The 15,859-nt window shown below is 45.1% G+C and overlaps 1 protein-coding gene across 3 annotated transcripts in view; it reads right to left on the reverse strand.

Moving 5' to 3' along the window:
• The window catches only part of TNC (tenascin C), a 91,689-nt gene that overhangs the window by 13,805 nt on the left and 62,025 nt on the right, over positions 1-15,859 (reverse strand). The window contains exons 16-21 of one of the 3 annotated variants that reach the window (XM_032418363.1): positions 15,321-15,596; positions 11,770-12,042; positions 9,957-10,229; positions 4,390-4,512; positions 3,142-3,285; positions 928-1,047 (exon numbers count right to left, since the gene is read on the reverse strand). In XM_032418363.1, coding sequence (XP_032274254.1) covers positions 928-1,047; positions 3,142-3,285; positions 4,390-4,512; positions 9,957-10,229; positions 11,770-12,042; positions 15,321-15,596 — 1,209 coding nt within the window. The remainder of the gene's footprint in view (positions 1-927; positions 1,048-3,141; positions 3,286-4,389; positions 4,513-9,956; positions 10,230-11,769; positions 12,043-15,320; positions 15,597-15,859) is intronic. The other 2 variants (XM_032418365.1, XM_032418366.1) reach the window with 2 other exon arrangements.

Here is a 15,859-nt window from a genome sequence, read left to right on the forward strand (position 1 = left end):
AAACCCCGAAATCTCTCTTCCCTCACTCTCCAACCTGCTCTATGCTCATAAAGAACTCTCTTAGGTAGTGGCCCAGGGGGGAATGCAGATTTTCAGAGGCCCCAGGCACAGGTTATGGCATCCCTTCATGTTGTCACTGCAAGTAAAACAATCCTAAACCGTAAAATAGGAAACTTACACGTGCTTTGGGATTCAGATAGTAAAGTCTTGTTCTAGGGTAGCTCATTACAAAAGCATGAATTCATTCACTTAAAAACAATCTCTTTCTCCTCCCTCTTACTTGTATTTGATCTTACGTTTTGGTGGCCGTGATGTGTTGGTGCCCCAAACAAGTGTTTAGTCGGCTAAATAAGTATATTAATTAGCACAGATGTCTGCAAAGACAAGGAGAAATAATTTCTGATTTCTCAATTGCATCTGTTAACTCCTCTGTAGCCTCTAAGAGGCCCAGCCTCCCCAGTGCCTCCTGAAATAGTCTGTTTAAGATTCTAGATTTTGAACTCATTCTTTGTAAGAGATGGGAGCTGCTGCCTAGAGAGGGAGGCTCACGGTGACAGGCAGGGAGACTAGCAGGAGAGGGGCGGACAGGCTAGGGAAACGCATGCAGGCTGGAAATGTGCCCTTTGTTTTCCTTTAAATGGCCTACCGGCCTTCCTTGGTATAACCACAACATTGATGCTCTTCACTTGTCACCAAGCAGAGGAGGATGGGTGAGGCCTCCCTTGCCCCCCTCTGGCCAGGCCCTCCACACCGACCTACCCAGCCCCAGCTTCAGCCCATTAGTCTATTCTGAGAGCCCCAAGAACATCACTGGCCTTTCCAAGCTTCCCGTGTATTTTTGCTTTCCTGGTCCAAACGTGACAGGGAGGAAGGGAACAGCAGGACAGACACTCCTTCTGGTGGGGAGGGTCTTAGACATGGCCTTACCTTTCTCCCCTGTGTAGGAGATGACATAACTATCCACGGGGGCAATGGCTGGCTGCCACATGGCCAAGGCTTCTGTGTCGCTGATGTTGGCTGTCACCAGGCCAGATGGGCCATCCAGAGCTGCAGAGAAAGATGATGATATATTGGAGAGATAGGCAGTGGTGGGTCAGACACCAGCCCACAGCTGCTCGGCTGTCTCACTGCTCCTGGACTCCTGGTGTTGGGACATGGCGCCTGGTGCGCACACAGTTCACGTCCTGAGTCTGGAGCCAGGGCGCCCTGGCTTTGAGTCATGGTTTCTTCCTTGCTGGCTGGCTTCTCTTGGGTCTCTGTTTCCCCACTTGTACAATGGAGATCCTCATTCTGCCTGGCTTTATCCCCAGGGTTATTCTGATGCTCACATGATAGTACAGGTGGAAAGGAGCTATATAAACTGGAAAGGGCTGAACATATGATGAGGGTTATCATTATAGTTCATCACTGTTCCCAGGGAAAGAACTTACAAAAATAGGGAGCCTCCCAGAGTCAAGGCTGCCTGAGGCTCTTCTGGGCTTTGAACGATAGCTCCGGTTAGAGGGCTGGTGGGCAACACAGAGCCAGGCCCCAGAGGCTGGCGGGCCCCAGTTCTATCGTGGCTTCTCTGCCTAGCGTCTGTGTGCCCTTCTCCAAACCTCATTTCTTCAGGTGTCAGAGGGCGGCTGCTAGAAGGATGAACGAGACCTTGCGTGTGTGAGATGTGCTGGGGCAGCGCTCACTCACGGTGGCTGCTGTTAGTAACATGACTATTAACGTTACTGGAGTCTTCGATATGATTGCCAAATGACTTGTACTGACAAAGGGCGCTGGCCCGTTTAACCGACCCCTTTGATGACCCAGCAGCCCTTTCTCAGAAACTAACCTAAAGAGGACTATTATCCTCTTGCATTTGCATTTATGACTCAATTACTCCAGGACAACGGCCCTGGGAGGCTGGAGGTCAGCTGTCATCAGCTCATTTCAAAGATGAGGCTCCTGAGCCCCAAGAGATGTGATGACGGCCCAGAGAAGCAGAAGGAGGCAGAGTACTTTTGGGAGCCCACATGGTCAACTCCAAGCTCCTTCCTGCTTCAGCCTGTCTGTACAGAATCTCCTTTAAATGCCCAGGACAATGGGCCTCGGGAGGGAGTGCATCCAGCGTTTGCAACCGGAAAGTCCATGAATGAAAGGTTTCTATGGGGGAAATAAGGGCCTGTGTGGCAGGGCAGACAGGACTCTGGGTTCAGATGGGATGTTATAATTGCATATAATCAACTTTTTTCGACTATTAGGATATTTTTAAAATTTCCTATGAGGCCCATTCTTTGGATCCCTTAATGGATTAGACTGGATAATTGCTCGCCTATCAAAGGATAAATTGTTCAGAGACATGGCTGCCTGAAGAGAAATTTTCCACTTCATTCTCCTTCAATGCAATTCATTATTTCCCCCTCCTTACAGTATGCTGTACAAATCAGGTTATAATAGGAAAACAATCCTCTATTTTAGAAGAACACAGGGTTTGGAGTGAGGCTGACCTAAGTTCAAATTTGCTTCAGCATTTACTTTACTAGTTAGGTGGCCTTGGCCAAGGTATTTCATTTCCCTGGATCTCAGTTGTTTCCTCTGTAAAATGGGAATGATGTAGGCATTTGCATGGTTTAAATGCAAAGGGTTTAGGGACAGTGCCTGGAATGCAGTAGCAGCCCAGTCAGGAGTAGCTACTTTATAGCTATCACCATTACAGAGGGTTTCCTCTATAGGCAGGGAGGGAAGGAGGTGGATTAACGTGCACAGTCATTTACATTTACAGATGTTTTACATAAATCATGTCATGTGATTCTTATGGCACCCTGCAAAGAAAGCAGAATTGTACCCATTTTACAGAGAAGGAAACTAGATCCTAAAGAAATTAACTGACAGCTCATGTATCTAGAAGTGGTAGACTTGGCATTTCAATTCAGGGCAGTATGACTCCCAAACGTGTGTTCTTTCTTCCACACTAACCCAAGAAATGAAGGCCCAGGGCAGTTAAGGATGAAATGAAGGGTTCCTGCCTATAACAGGCCAGGGACGGGCCAGAAATGAGGTCTCTGGTGCTCCAAATTCAGTCCATTTTCCACTAGGATTTCCCAAATAAAAGAAATTTTTTTCCAGCTGCTGAGTCATGAGCAATAATGCGGAAGGTGAGAAAAACACCTGTGCTGAACGAGCCTGAGACTGGTTCGCTTTCCTCGAAGCCCTTCATGGCGATGACGCTGACAAGGTACTCTGCTCCAGGTAAGAGCCTCACCAGCCTGGTCTGCGTCTTGGTTCCATCCACAGTTACCACTGACGGTGTCCCTGGAACATGGCAAAAGCAAGATCGGGAATGGTGAACATCACTGAAACTTACTGTTGCCCCAAGAATGGGTGTATCCAATTTGGAAATGAAATTATATCTTGATCCAGTACCATTTTCTTGACTTCCTCTCATTTGCTCCTATCCTCTGGCATAAGAGAAGAGGTCTTACTTTTTGTATAATGCTTTTTTTCCATCCGTGCAGATGCCAAAAACCAAGCCAGGAGGGGAAGAAACATGAAGTCACAATGTGCTAAAAATGGCAAGTTTCCGTTCAGTAGAGAGCTGGCATGTTTTTATTTATTTATTTTTCCCACAAATATGAAAAGCTCACTATGTAATGTATATCTGGTCTATTTAACCCATTGTCTTAGGTTTGGGTTAAGCTAAGACAGAGATCCTTCCTAGCAGAGATCCTACCCTTTAAGGAAAGAAGATGGTCATAGTCAAGATTGTACTCTTATATTTATTAAAAAGGCCACAATTTATATTTCCCTAGAATTTTGGGGCTGGTGAGGAGCTTATATACCAGCTGGCCAAACTTCCGTAGAGCTGCCACCGCATCCCTCTGAAGAGGTATGTACTTCTACCTGCCAGAATGTCTTTTGGCAGATCTGACAGTGCATCCCCCCTGCCCCCACCACGGTCTTTGTTGTGGCCCCTGTGTATTGAACTAGAACTCCCACTTCTACTAGCAAAGTCACAACTCCCCATCTCTACTGAGACAGACAGATTTGAGGACCAAAGGATAAAACCTCACATACATCCAGGTCAGGATCAGCTTTTCAGATGAGTGTGCTCAAAGAGAAAAGGACCAGTGTATTTAGAGTCTCTGCCACTGTGTGAAAACAACACTGGGGTCCATTTCTTATAGGAGTCGAGGGTTTCAAGGCTGGAAGAGGGTCTTCATAAAATGACCCTTCGCAAGGCAGTTCTTCCAAGGATCTTACAGCACTTTACAAATGAAACCTACAGATATGGTCTCCAACAGAAGGAAGTAATTTTCTTTGGTCATATTTGGGAGGATGGGAGTTACCAGAGTCTCTTCACTACCCCACTCAAACCCTCCAGGCTGCTGCTTCCAACCCCTCCTTCCAGTGCCCTACCTCCTGCAATGGGCACGTAGGTAATCCGGAAGTTCTCCACCTGGGCAGATGGCGCCATCCAGCTGACAGTGGCCGAATCCTCAGTGATGTCTGAGAAACTGATCTCCTTTGGAGAGCCCATGGCTGTCAAGGAGAAAGCACAGGAGAAACCCAGAAATAGGCAACTATCTTGCTCATCAATGATTTTTCCTGGATTCCTTATCTAGGAAAACTCAGCTTCTAGAGTTCGTGTCTGAGCCGAGCCTTTAGGATGGAGAATGTGGTGATCTGTGGTCAAGTTGTGACTTGATAGAGACAATTGTTCTCTCATTCAGGTACAGGGCCCAGGGCCATGGAGCTGCCATTAGGTTTCACTCAAGCAGAATGTTAACACCACAGCTGATATCTGAGGAAGTGAGGCTGGTGGTTTCACAGCTTGGAATATGCCATCCTATAATTTTTCAGTTTTAGCATTTTTTCCAAACCTTTGCTTTCTAGTTCCTTTTATTAAATGATACCAAGACTTGACCATTGTACGGTTCTTTGTAACTGATAAGGATTAATCCTCATTTAGAAACCCCTGAGAAGAAAGTGTGGTAGCCATTTTATAGGGGAGAAAACTGAGGCTTGGTTCTCCAAGGCATATGGTTGTGGTGTGACCTTTCTGGGCCCAGGACGGGGCAGCAGAGCCAGCCCAGCTGAGGGATCCTGGAAATAACATTGACATGGAAACTGACCTCGATGAACCCATTCCCAGAACTGGATGGAGGTCCAGAGCCGGGAGAGCAAGAAAAGTGAACACGTCCTGTGCACTGGGTCTACCTGCGGGGAGAACCATGCCCATGGGACAGTTCCTGCTACATAAATACCATCCCCCCAAACCCAGGTTCCGTTGGCTTTTCTCTGTGTATTTTTTGGCTTCTCTCTTTGCCCTCTTCAGCTGACCATGTTTAACCAGAGAGATCAGGAAACAATTTTCAGGTCTCCAGGGAGCTCATTTCCTCATCTTTTCCCTCTCCAACCCACGCTGATCATTAAGTTTTAAAACCCACAGCCCACTTGGGGGGAGATGTTTTTCCCCCTCTCCATTTCTGTTTCTCTCCTCTTTTGGCTTTCTCCTGTAGCCTCTCCTCCTGGTAGTCAGACTCTGTGGCTGACGGGGGTTCTGCCCTCTCCTTAGAACCAAGCTTTGGAAACCACAAGGGCTCTGGAGCCTGGAAGATCCCTTCACTTCTGTGAGCCCCAGTGGGAAAAGTGATGCCCACCTACAGGAATATTTTCAGGATTAGCAGAGCTAGTGGGTGTAAAACCCTTAACAGAATCTGGCAGATAGTAAGAATTCAGTAAACATGATTGTTCTCTCTTTATTTCCTGCCCCATAGAACTCTTTTTCCCATGGGCTACCCTGGATTTTGCAGTAACTCCCGGGAAAGGGCTAGATAAGGTTGGCTGAAAATAAAACCCAGTGAGGCGTGTAAATGCAGGCACTGTGGCTCTCCCGTGGCTAGCCTGGTCCACGCTGCCCTTCACTCTGACTGCAGACCTCAGCACATTTTAGATGTATCTTTGTGGCCACAGCTTTTTTCTCTAGATGCCAGGTTTTCTCATCTACAAAACGGCAATATTATCTGCCCCGTCTTAGAAGCCGTAAGAATTAGTAGCGTCATACATCGTGCGCACCTGAGGGCCATGCTTGATCAGAATGGCAGCAGGGAAAAAGCTATGCATAATAACCTGACGGAATGGCCCAGTAGTGATGGGAGTCCAGGCTCAGTGCTGTGCTATTTTTGGATGATAGGCCTTCCTCCATGTGGAAGACTATTTATTATTTTAGCATATCTCCTTCTGCCATAAATATAGTGCCCATAAGTCTCTAGCACCACAGTACAGGAGATGGTCAACGGGAACCTGAAGATAGAGCCTCACACAGCAACTAAATCATACTATTGAAAAGTTGAGAGACACAAGCAAGGCGATGCCTCTATCTGTTTTCCCAAGTGGACATTTGGTTTTCAATAAAAACTCCATTAGGGAAACATTTGGATTTGCTAAAAACTCCCAAGGAGGTTGAAGAGGGCTTTGATCTGCAATTTGCATAAAAAGTTGCCACCCCAAATCTGGAGCCAATGTCCATGGCTTTAATTATATGGCCACGGACAGTCATTTTAAAAAATGTATTCTCCCTTCAACATGTTTTTATTGAATACTTCATATGTCCCAGGTCCCGTATTAAGCTCCAGGGACAGCTACTGGAGCCAGTATGGTTTAAGAGCAAGGATTTTGGGGTTAGACTGACCTGGGTTTGGATTCCATTCTGGCCTTCCTAACTAAAAACACCTTACCCCCTTAGGTCTCAGTTTCCACATCTGTGAAACGGGGCTGAATGCGGCGCTCCCTTGATCTGGCTGTGTCATGGTGACTGACGGAGATAAAAGGGTGTCAGCGGCCCTGCTCATGTGGCATGGAGCGCATGCTTTATAAATGGTGGTTCCTGTCTTTATGCCTCATGGGAGTCGGAGCCAGAGGCACCGAGCATAAAGGGCCTGGTTCATATAGAAGGGAAGACTGCCAAGCAAGGTCTCTGCAGACCTGCAGAGTCAGGCCCCCGGACACAATGCCATTGCAACTCGGTGGTGTGTGGTTTCAAGTGCATTCTGAACTGGAACTGGGCAGGGGAGTTGCGAGGTTGTCTGGCTGGGAAAGGACCGGTGGGACGGGAGGGGAGCACCTTATGGGAGTTGGGAGAAGGGGCACTGACTACCCCCACTGGCCTCCGGGGTGGAAGGGAGTACCGAGGCTGTGCGTCTGGGGGCGGTGACGGGGACAGGTTAAGGAAGCATTTCAGGCTCCTCACTAAGCACTATAAACTCCAGAAGAGAAAGACAAAGTCATCATTCTCTGTGGTTGGATTTTTAACTATTTTCTGTCTATTCCGGGGCCCCTCCATTTGGTGCACAGAGGCACATTGGCGTTTAGCTCCCCAGAGGCAAAAGATGCTCCTGGCAACTCTGGGCTTTCCAAAGAGGGACCATGACTATTGGGAAGTGGCTCAGACCACAGAAGGGAAGAGGAGCCATTGCAAAAACAGGGATCAACCTAAGTGTCCATCAGTAGGGGACTGGTGAAGTAAATAAGGCATATGGGATTATCTCTCAGATCGAATAAGCGAGAAACACACATATACCAGAGTGTGGAAGAGTGCTCCCCGCAAAAAAAATTTAAAAAGAGTATAGATGTAAGTCTAATTTTGTCTATTCGTACAGACAAGAAACTGGTAATATTGACTGACTACCTGTATACAGAGCAACTAGGGAGCAGGGAGAGAGTTGAATAGAGACTTTGCTATATGTCTTTTTTTAATTTTTGAATTTTGAACCGAGTGGCGCATTAAAAAATAAAATTTACACCCAAACATAGTAACAATTAATATTGTTACAATGGGCAAAGAAACAAAGTACTTGACATTCATGATCTTATTTAAACCTCCTGGCTGAATTCTGAGTTAAATTCTACCTGCCAGATGAGGGGACTGAGGCTCAGAGAGGAAAGGAGAATTGCCCAAGGCCGCTCAGCTGGTAGAACAAGGCTCGTAGACTCCCAGGGGTCTACCCAGAGGCCCCAGACCAACCAGGCGCACTGCCCTTAACTGGCCTCTCTGCCCGGGGCACCTCAGGGCAGGCAGCCTGTGCTCAGGGAGTGAAGGAGACCCTGCAGCAGCTTTTATGAGGATAAAGAGGAACAGAACATCTCAGAGAAGGGTTTACAACTGTGCAGGGAAGGAAAGAGGAGGAAGGTTGGAAAAACAAGAGGGAAACTTTGTAAGACTGACGAGGTGACGGTGGAATTAGACATATGCTGTCTAATGGAGTCACCTGTCCTGTCCTCTCCAAGTACCGGAGCAAGGGGTGCAGGCACACGTGTGCACACGCATGTGCACATACATGCACCTGTGCGCACGCACGCGCACACACACACACTCTTGCTTCTCTCTGGCTGTGCAATACAAAGCCCCAAAACAAAAAATCAAAGAAAAGGCTGAAAGAGCAGGGTCTTTCTTTCTTTTCTTTCCTCTTTTTCTTTCTTTCTTTCTTCCTTCCTTCCTTTCTTTCTGTTTTTACAAAAAAAAAAAAAGCTCTTGATTATTCATTGTTTTTTTGCTTTAGAACTGCAGGGCCTCTGGCAAAAAAGATTGGCAAAACAAAATCAGTGATCAGAAGTAAACTTTGAAAGGCAGTGTTTATAAACCAAGGTCAAAATCAGGCTCCGTCTGTGATCTGAAGTTGTTTTATGGGCAGCCACAGGGAGGAGGAGACAAGGACCCGCATCCCAGGGGTAGGGTGTCCAAGTTAATAAGAAACAGGGTTTTTCCTCTGACTGGACTGCCCTCTGCACTTCAGCGTTTCCTCCACGCCCACAGATACTGATTACGGTTTCTGTAGGTGGCTTCTCTGAGCTCAGTGTCCTGCAACTTGACATGATAATATACCCATCTCTGCACAAAGAGAAGGTTTTGGCTAACGTGCTCTATGCCCGTCAGAGACGGCAAGTATGTACATTCACTGGTTATCTGTCACCCAGCCTGCTTACATTTAATAGCATTAAAATAAGTATTAAAATAATAAAATAGTATTAAAGTAAGTATTAAAATAACCACATTTGGGTTCTATACCAAACCTGGCCGTGCAACAGGAGGCAACTCACATCTTTGTGGACCTGACCTCAGCTTCTTCCTGCAGGAGCGGAGGAGGCTGGGCTACACCCTTTCTTAATCCCTTTTACCTCTCCCTGTACCTTTGATTCTTTCTTCTGATTTCTCTTTGAAGCAGTCTGTCTCTAGGGAATGCTGTGTTTCTCCTTGTCCCTTAGTTTCAGGAAGGAATTCACCACACCTATTAGAGGTATTTGCCTCTAAAGAGTCCTATTACCAATCAATTTTTTTTTCTCCTTGAAACAACTCATATGGAAAAGGGTTTGCACTTCCCCCTCCAGTGCTTTTTAGAGTTGTTATGAATGTCTATCGTATAAAATCATGAGCTTTACGAAGAGCAGCCCTTGATCTTGCCAGCCCCCTCCTTCGATCCTTCCTGAGCGTGGTACTGATTATTCACACATAGCAGCTGATAAATATTCATCTTTCTAGGTGGAGGTGCCACTTCTCCATTATCCCCTGCACACTGTAAGGTCAAACATTTGCCCAGAGGTACTTCTGCATAAAAAAAAAAAAAGATAAGATAATAGGCCGAAAGAAGGGTCTTTGGAATTTAAAAATTGCACTAACTGTAATGATGATCATGTATTAATGAAAATAATGCAACTCTAAATAGTTTTTATTTGCCAAAGCCCTTGCTATGCACCAGATCCTCTGCTATGGGCTTGCCATGAATTATCTCATTCAATCCTCACAACTCCATTAAATAAATGGCATCAGGGTCCTCTGGCATAAAGACTCAGCCAAATTATCCACACTCACACTGTCTATAATTGAAAGAGCTTGGCTGCATTCAAAGCTCTTGCAATTTCCCAGCCCTGTGAAAGAAGACCCCCGAGTCAACGACTTTTCTTGGTTCTCTCCTGTTTATGTACGGTACCTGTGGTTGCTAGGGCTCGGACTGGTTGGGATCGCTTTCCACTGCTTATTCCATAGAGTTCAATTTCATACTCAGTGGCCTCTCTGAGACCAGTTATGTCCCTGGTTCGTTCGGGGGCAAGTAGGGTTATTTCCAGTGGCTCAGACTGCTTTTTGGTATCTCTGATTTTGAGAACAAAATTGTCGAAGACCCCTTCATCAGCTGTCCAGGACAGACGGAAACCATCTGGGGTGGCATCTGAAACCAGAAGGTTGTCCACCTCTGGCTCGGCTTCTAGAGGAGGAGAACATGGTGGGAGGAGGAGAGAGAACATCATTTCCCAGCCCGTGCAGTCTTCTTCTGCAGGGGGGGTTATCAGTATGCAGTGGCCCTGGCTCTCAAGGACAGAAGTGTCCTGAGATCCCGAAAATAAAATCATTCAACATAAACAAGTAGGTCCAGGAGAAGGGAAAGATGGAATTCACACATCCAATTACAAGCCAAGTGGATGCTTGCATATGTGAGTTTTGTCTAAAAGCAATTCTATAAGTCCACATCTGGACTCCACTTTGGCCCCTCCCATGCATTATTAAACAAGTTCAAAGCCAGTAACTTGTTTACATTTGCTGTCTTCCAATGGCTGAGTGCCCATCCTCTGTGAGACCTTTTTCTTTTCTTTTTGAAAAGACAAATAAACCAGTACTAACGATCTGTAGAGTTGCCCATGATGATACTGCTGATTATATTTCCCTTGATCCTGAGCAAAATGGCTTTTAAAATGTTACAAATGTTACGGTCTTCTTGCGTTTTTCTTGGAACTGTTGTACTCAAGAAGGCTCCTACTCTTGACTTTGTTGAGTCCAGAGGGTAGAACTGAGGCTTGGAACCTCTTATGCTCCATACTTTGGACTCAAGGTATATGATCTTGGATTGCCTTCACTAGACAAAACTCATTGTCAAGGTGAATTTAGAGCTGAGTTTCCCAAAGTGTACTCAGAGCAAACTATTCCTGTTTGTTCTTCTTCCTTAAAAGGTATCCGGTGTCAAATAAGTTTGGGAAATACTGCCTGGGTAAGTCCCTCTCAGGAGAGACACATGCACATTGGGATATTCTGTAAAGCCTTTTGTCAAGGATCCTATTAAACTATGTTTCCAAACTTATTTGAACATGGAACTTCTTCACCAAGCAGGACCTTTGAATATCCTATGGAACTAGTAAAATCTGGAAAGACTTTGGGAAACACAGATTTTTAACTGTTAAAGTTGTTAATGCTCTATGTCTGAAGGAATTATTATTAGTCTTGAGAAAATTATGGATTTAGTCTGTGTCAAAGAAGCTCTATGACATTAGTGTTGACCAACATAATAAGTTTGCAGTTGGGTTTCCAATAACGAGCCCACCTGGTAAGTTTATCAAGATCCACAGTTGAGATGTTGAGATGGCAAATGTTGTAAAAAATAAGTTTCTGAAATATACTCATTGGTATATTTCTTTTGAGAAGGCTGAAACATAGCTGAGGACCAGCCAGGATGTACACGGAAGAGAATGATGTGGAGTAAGCACACAACAACTATGGACAAGACATGGTCTAAAAGATTTGGGATGCCAAGTGGCAAACATTTCGACCTTCTCATTTCTGGGGTGGGAGAAGAGGAGTGCTCAGTAGAGACACAAGACAAGGGAGAGTGTGGGGGGAAACACAAAAGAGCAGGCCACATCTATGGATTACATAGAGAAAATGGACAAGGATGTTAAAACCATGGTGATGTGGTAGATGGATTACACGGAAGAGAACCAAGGAGGTGAGAAAATGGCTCACTTGAATCCAAATACCTGTAACAATCTCAGCCCTCAAGGGCTTGGTTTGGTGCCCTTGGGTGAAGCCAGAGACCATAACCTCATAGCCAATGCCAGTTATGAGGCCTCTAAGCTCCAGCTTCCTCTGGGTTCCTGAAAGTGTGAATTCCTGGGGGTCCAGCAGCTTCCCAGAATCCACCACCGTTACTAGGAAGCTGTCAAAGGCATTCTTCGATGCCATCCAGGAAACTGTGAACCCGTAGGGATTAATGTCGGAAATGGTTAGGTTTTCCAGAAGGGGCAGGGCCTCTGAAAGAAGGGAGGAGTGAAAATAACTCAGGTTAGCAGCACTGACCCTGCTGAGATAGCACACGTCTCCACGAATACCGACAGATACCCAATCAATCACTAAATGTGTTAAATTCTGAGAAAATGAATATTTAGTAAAAGCTTATTGGGCGCCAGATGATATCTCATGTCAGTCTCTCAACAGGCCTATGAGATAGACATTACTTCCATTATGCTGGCAAAACACCCTGAGTTTCAAAGAGGTTGATTGGTTTGGCCAAAGTACAGAGCTAGGATGTGACAGAGCAAGGTTTTTAGCTGGGTCTTACTCCAAAGGCCATGAATTTTTCCCTATAAAATTGGATAGCTTATGTTGGTTTTGGATCCCTTTCTGTCTCCCACTTTCTTCTGAAGGTCTTGAAGGAAATCAACTTTTTTTCCTCCCAAATATACTTATATATACTTTCTTTTTGGTATACTTCATATGTTTATCCCACTTCTGGTTCGCATTTTGAATCAAGTTGATGAGGCCCATTAGTGACATATATCCTCATAAGCTGAACTAGAGGGAGGGGGTAAGATTTTTTTCATGTGTCAGAATTAACAAATCATGGTTGTGGCCTAGTAAGGAATACTAGGATTTGTTAATTCTTTGGCTGTTTGTTTTCCTGGATAAAGTCAGGAGATGAAGACATGTCTGGATCTTTAGCAAGTTCTGTTGTCATCTATTCATTCATTTACCAAACATCTGTGTCCCAGGCACTCTTATTTCTTAGGTGCCAAGGGGTCTTCACACACTGGGATTTCCAAAAGGACTGAGCTTATATCACTTAAGTTTCTAAGTGCCATTATTTCCCAACTGACTAGGCTTCACATCCGTTTTCCTATATAAATGACACTGTGAAGTAGCTATTGTTACCTGTCCCCTCACCCCCATGACATCTAAGGAAACGGAGGTCAATAACTTATCCAGGATCACACATCTACTGGATGGCTAAGCTGGCCTCCCACCCAGGCCATCTGATTCCAAGCTCAATGCTCTTTCCACACCCTGAGCCAATGTCTAATTAGTCGACTCCATCAGGGCTGGCAAGTCTGGAGGCGTAAGTAGGATTGGTGTAGAAGGCCCAGCGCCTCTAGCAAAACAAAACATGGTATTGGTGAATGTGGTTTTCATTGGAGGGGGCATGGGGCTGGGAACTCCATGACCAAGGTTGCTTTAGCCCCACCTCATTTAGAGGCGCCTTTTCCATTGTTTCTAAATAGAAACGTTCAAAGAGATAAATGACCTTACACTAATACCCGGAGCCTAATCCACGGGATGTAAAGAAAAATGTTGAAAAAAAAGATTTTGGTGATTGAATGAACAAGTGAATGAATGCCCTATTCCTGAAGCAGAGATTTAAATTTTGTTGTAGCTTGGACCTGTACTTATTTAACACACTTGCTGTTTGTTTTGAGGCTTTTTTTTTTTTTTTTTTTTACCATGTAAGGCTCTCTCCCAAATCATAACTCTATCAAAGGCAGAGATGAAATCGCATATCCTGTGCAAAGAGGCTTCTCTGTCTGCAAGACAAGGGTCTCAAGTTCTGTTGCTGAGTTTTGTTTAGATAAATGGCGCCTCTCTCGAGAGCTAGCCCTTTTGCACCACCACCCCATCAAAGCGGTGGATTCCAATGAAAAGGAGGGCGTTCAGGCTAATTAGTCAATCAAGGGCTTGTTATTTATAGTCATTCGTGTTCAGCTTTTTTTTTTTTTTTCTTTTCCTTTTTAAAAAATATGCTTCTTTTAAAACTCAGGGTCTTTTCACTTCAAGGATTAGCTGAGACAATGCTGTAACCAGATCTAGGATTCCCAAGACCAGCACTCCCAGCCTGCCTTTCTTCTCTCTGTTCTGTGGGAGGTCCTGCTGGAGGTAAGGCGACAAGTAAGGGCCTGACTGACCAGGAGCCATTCCTCCCCTCCTGCTCATCTCATGGCTTTGGGACAGGACAGAATGGAAGTCCCCACCGCTCCCTCCCCCACCCCACATAGAAATGAGCATGTTCTGCATTTGAAGACTTGTCTGAACGACTGAATTCACAGTAGGCAACGGGACAGAAAATATAACCACTTTCTGGTCTCCCATTAAAACATGTACGTGTTCTCTTAAAAATCATAAGAAAGTCATAGTTCCATAACAATAGTTGCTGAGTTTCTGTCTAGACTTGTGGCTTATTTTTCAGAACACAGCTCCCCTCCTATTGCTAGGAAATGGAAAGAACCCAGCATCTGTAAGATGCCTGCTGGATGCCAGGCCATTAAAGTTCATTGTATCCATTTAATTCCTGAGACAAGGGCTGCCCCAAGTAGCTGTGGGTGTCCTTTCTTCATTCATAAGGAAATTGGAATTCAGAGCAGTTAAACACCAGCTAAGGTTATGCAGCTAAAAAGATGTGGGAGAAGATCAGAAACCACTCAGGCCTGATATCAAAACCCTCACGCTTCGAGGTCATCACGGCTGCCTCCAATTAAATATTTAATTGAACGTATTAACATATCTTACTGGCAGCAGTTTAGATGCTGGGAGAGGCCTGGTTTAATGTGAGAATCAGCAGGCAAAGTCAGTCTCCTGAAAATTATCATTAGTGGAAGGCAAGAGACTTCTAAATATTTCCTGAGGTTTGTCAGGCTAGAGATTTGGTAAATCGACACCATTTGCAGTCTTTGCCATTGATTTGGGATAATCTCAGGCAAGAGAATGGAAGGCCACATCTTTATGCAATTCTTACATAATTCAAAGAGAGGTTAGAGGTCACATTCAATAAATGGGTAAACTTTAATTAAGTTTGGATTTATCTGCTATCCTAGGTCAAACCTTCAGTAATCTGTTGTAGATGTTGATTTAAGACAAAGTTTTTTTTTTTTTTTAAAGAAAAAGATAAATTACTGCATTTCTGGGGCAGGTAGTTTATAAACTGCCTTACATAGCATGATTTATGGACAAAATTCCTGCTCTTGGCTGTTACTTAGAACTCACTCTTCAGCCAGAATCGCTAAAATATGGATCAGCCCATAAAGCTAGGCAGGGAAATCCCTGGAAATTTCATGCAGCTGTCGAATACACGGTCTCAATTTCCCACAAAGGGCTGTGAAATACCCATCTTTGCCATAGGATCTGCTCTCTCTTCACTTAGACATTTACATCTGGGGTGAAGACTGTATTTGGGGTTGAATTTCCCTTTAGAATGTCTGTCACCTTTCCCCTGCTCCCCATCTCAGAATTCTAAACAGACAAGCAAGAACCTCTAAATGAGTACCTGTCATGACAAAGGCAGTGAGGGGCCTGGTGGGGTCCCCAGCCGAGGTGGTCCCTGCCACACTAACGTCATAGCCAGTGTTCTCCACCAAGCCCGTGACGTGAGCGTGCTGTGTGTCTCCTGAGACCGTGAATTGCTGGGGCTCATACAGCGAGTGAGAATCGCTAACATTGACAACAATCTTTGCAAAAGGCCCGGCTCGAGCGGTCCAGGACACGTTGAAGCTGTCAGGAGTAACATTGCTAAGGATTAGCGTGCCCAACTGTGGCTCTGGCTCTGAAGGGAAAGGGACGTGGGCGAAAGAGAAAGAGAGAGACATGATTAGAGGAAGCAGTGGATTTTCCCAGAATGTAGCCATAGGACATGAAAGTGCCAATCCCTCCAAATATTTGCAGAAACGTAGTGTATCAGGCTGTGGCTACAGCTGCTTGACTATAATGCTAGAGAATACATTGCTTTCTCTGCAGGCATGGATGTGCATTCTTTACAAGGACAGACATGACCATTTGCTGACCATGTATGAAGACAAGTGAACAAGC

This window comes from Phoca vitulina, unplaced genomic scaffold (assembly GCF_004348235.1).
Source record: "Phoca vitulina isolate PV1807 unplaced genomic scaffold, GSC_HSeal_1.0 scaffold21, whole genome shotgun sequence".
In the NCBI taxonomy this organism is placed as follows: domain Eukaryota; kingdom Metazoa; phylum Chordata; class Mammalia; order Carnivora; family Phocidae; genus Phoca; species Phoca vitulina.